Source organism: Myotis nattereri (genome assembly GCF_964212035.1).
Source record: "Myotis nattereri genome assembly, chromosome: 1".
NCBI classification, from domain to species: Eukaryota; Metazoa; Chordata; class Mammalia; order Chiroptera; family Vespertilionidae; genus Myotis; species Myotis nattereri.
The window spans coordinates 75493001-75495245 of NC_138075.1; the positions used below are offsets into that span (position 1 = coordinate 75493001).

The 2245-nt window shown below is 42.2% G+C and overlaps 1 protein-coding gene across 1 annotated transcript; it reads left to right on the plus strand.

Annotated features, from left to right (window-relative positions):
* Positions 1 to 329: 329 nt before the first annotated feature.
* Positions 330 to 1280, plus strand: LOC308531587 (olfactory receptor 11G2; the record flags this gene model as incomplete). Its single annotated transcript, XM_081108575.1, has 1 exon — positions 330 to 1280. The coding sequence occupies exon 1, from the start codon at positions 354 to 356 to the stop codon at positions 1278 to 1280; it is 927 nt and encodes a 308-aa protein (XP_080964701.1). The 5' UTR covers positions 330 to 353.
* Positions 1281 to 2245: the final 965 nt, after the last annotated feature.

Sequence of the window (2245 nt, forward strand, 5' to 3'; positions counted from 1 at the left end):
TGATATATGTCTTTATTTTCTTCTCCAAGATAGTTTAAATATAAATCTGGGTCCCCATCTATCTATACCTAGTCATTTAATATTTAGTGGTCATTTCACACAAACCCATGAAAATCTCCAACAACTCCAGCACCACCACTGGCTTCATCCTGCTAGTATTCATTGACTTCTAGTGCTTTTACAGTCCAACAGCTAAGCCAGGGCAGTATTTCAGGTTTAGAAAAAAAATAGCAACTATTGATATATAAGTGTTTATTGCTTCCCCCATGGTGACGTCAATACATACCTGGGTCCCCATCTATCTATATACAGTTATTCAATGGTTTGATGGTCTTTTTGCAGCTCACAGACCCATGAAATTTTTCAACAACTCCAGCACCATCACTGGCTTCATCCTCCTGGGCTTCCCTGGCCCCAGAGAGAAGCAGGTCCTCCTCTTTGTGCTCTTCTCTGTTGTCTTCCTCCTGACCCTCATGGGCAATGGTTCGATCATCTGTGCTGTGCGCTGGGATCAGAGACTGCACACCCCCATGTACATCCTGCTCGCCAACTTCTCCTTCCTGGAGATCTGGTATGTCACCTCCACTGTCCCCAACATGTTGGCTAACTTCCTCTCTGACACCAAGGTCATCTCCTTCTCGGGGTGCTTTCTCCAGTTCTATTTTTTCTTCTCCTTGGGTTCTACAGAATGCTTTTTCTTGGCTGTTATGGCATTTGATCGATACCTTGCCATCTGCCAGCCTCTACACTACCCAACCATTATGACTGGACGTCTCTGCACCGATCTTGTGGTCAGCTGCTGGGTACTTGGCTTCCTCTGGTTCTTGATTCCTATCACTGTTATTTCCCAAATGTCCTTCTGTGGCTCCAGGATCATTGACCACTTCCTGTGTGACCCAGCTCCTCTTCTAGCACTCACTTGCAAAAAAGCTCCTGTGGTAGAGCTTGTCTTCTCCATTTTAAGTCCTCTACCGCTCATCATTCCCTTTCTCTTCATCGTGGTGTCCTATGCTCTGGTCCTAAGAGCTGTATTGAAAGTCCCTTCAGCAGCTGGACGAAGAAAGGCTTTCTCCACCTGTGGGTCCCATCTGGCTGTGGTTTCACTGTTCTATGGCTCAGTACTGGTCATGTATGGGAGCCCAACATCTGAGCATGAAGCTGGAATGCAGAAGATTGTGACTCTGTTTTATTCCGTTGTGACCCCACTTCTTAATCCTGTGATATATAGTCTTAGGAACAAAGATATGAAAAAGGCCCTGCAGAAATTTCTGGGAATATAAAACGTGTTAATCAACAAGGCTCTTGGGCAATAAGAGCTCAAAAATGTATTTTACCTATTATAAAACATTTTTAAATATTTTTTATTTATTTCAGAGAGGGAGGAAGAGAGAAAAAGAGATAGAAACATCAATCATGAGAGAGAATCATGGATTAGCTGCCTCCTGCACGTCCTCCACTGGGGATGAGCCTGCAACCCAGGCATGTGCTCTGACCAGGAATCAAACTGTGACCTCCTAGTTCATAGGTTGATGCTCAACTATTGAGCCATGCCAGCCAGGCTACAAACATTTTTTTAATAGCATTTAACTTATTTTCAGGTTTAAAAACTGATTTTACTCGATAATTGTTCATTTTAGCACTGGCCAAAACCTCATTCACCTATGAGCATGTGTCTGTTGTTTATTTCTTCCCTTGTTTTTTATCATTTGTCTTCAATTTTTTATATTGAAAAATTAAAGAATTATATTGAAAAATTGTGAAGATAATGGATGTAATAGCTCAATAAAAGTTGTTTTCTTCTTGCCGAAACCGGTTTGGCTCAGTGGATAGAGCGTCGGCCTGCGGACTCAAGGGTCCCGGGTTTGATTCCGGTCAAGGGCATGTACCTGGGTTGCGGGCACATCCCCAGTGGGAGATGTGCAGGAGGCAGCTGATCGATGTTTCTCTCTCATCGATGTTTCTAACTCTCTATCTCTCTCCCTTCCTCTCTGTAAAAAATCAATAAAATATATTTTTAAAAAAGTTGTTTTCTTCTTAAAACATAAATACAGTAGAGCATAAATACAGTAGAGGCAGATGACTTTGATCTCATTTAAGGACTATTTTTAGGTGTTATAAACAGAGTCTATGCAAGTTTTGTTCTTATTTCTGAGATGTAATCCTTACTCTGGGAACATAGCTTTTCTGAGATCTTACTGCAAAACCCTGGACTGTTGTTAGGACCCCTCTACCTTAGCGGACAAAG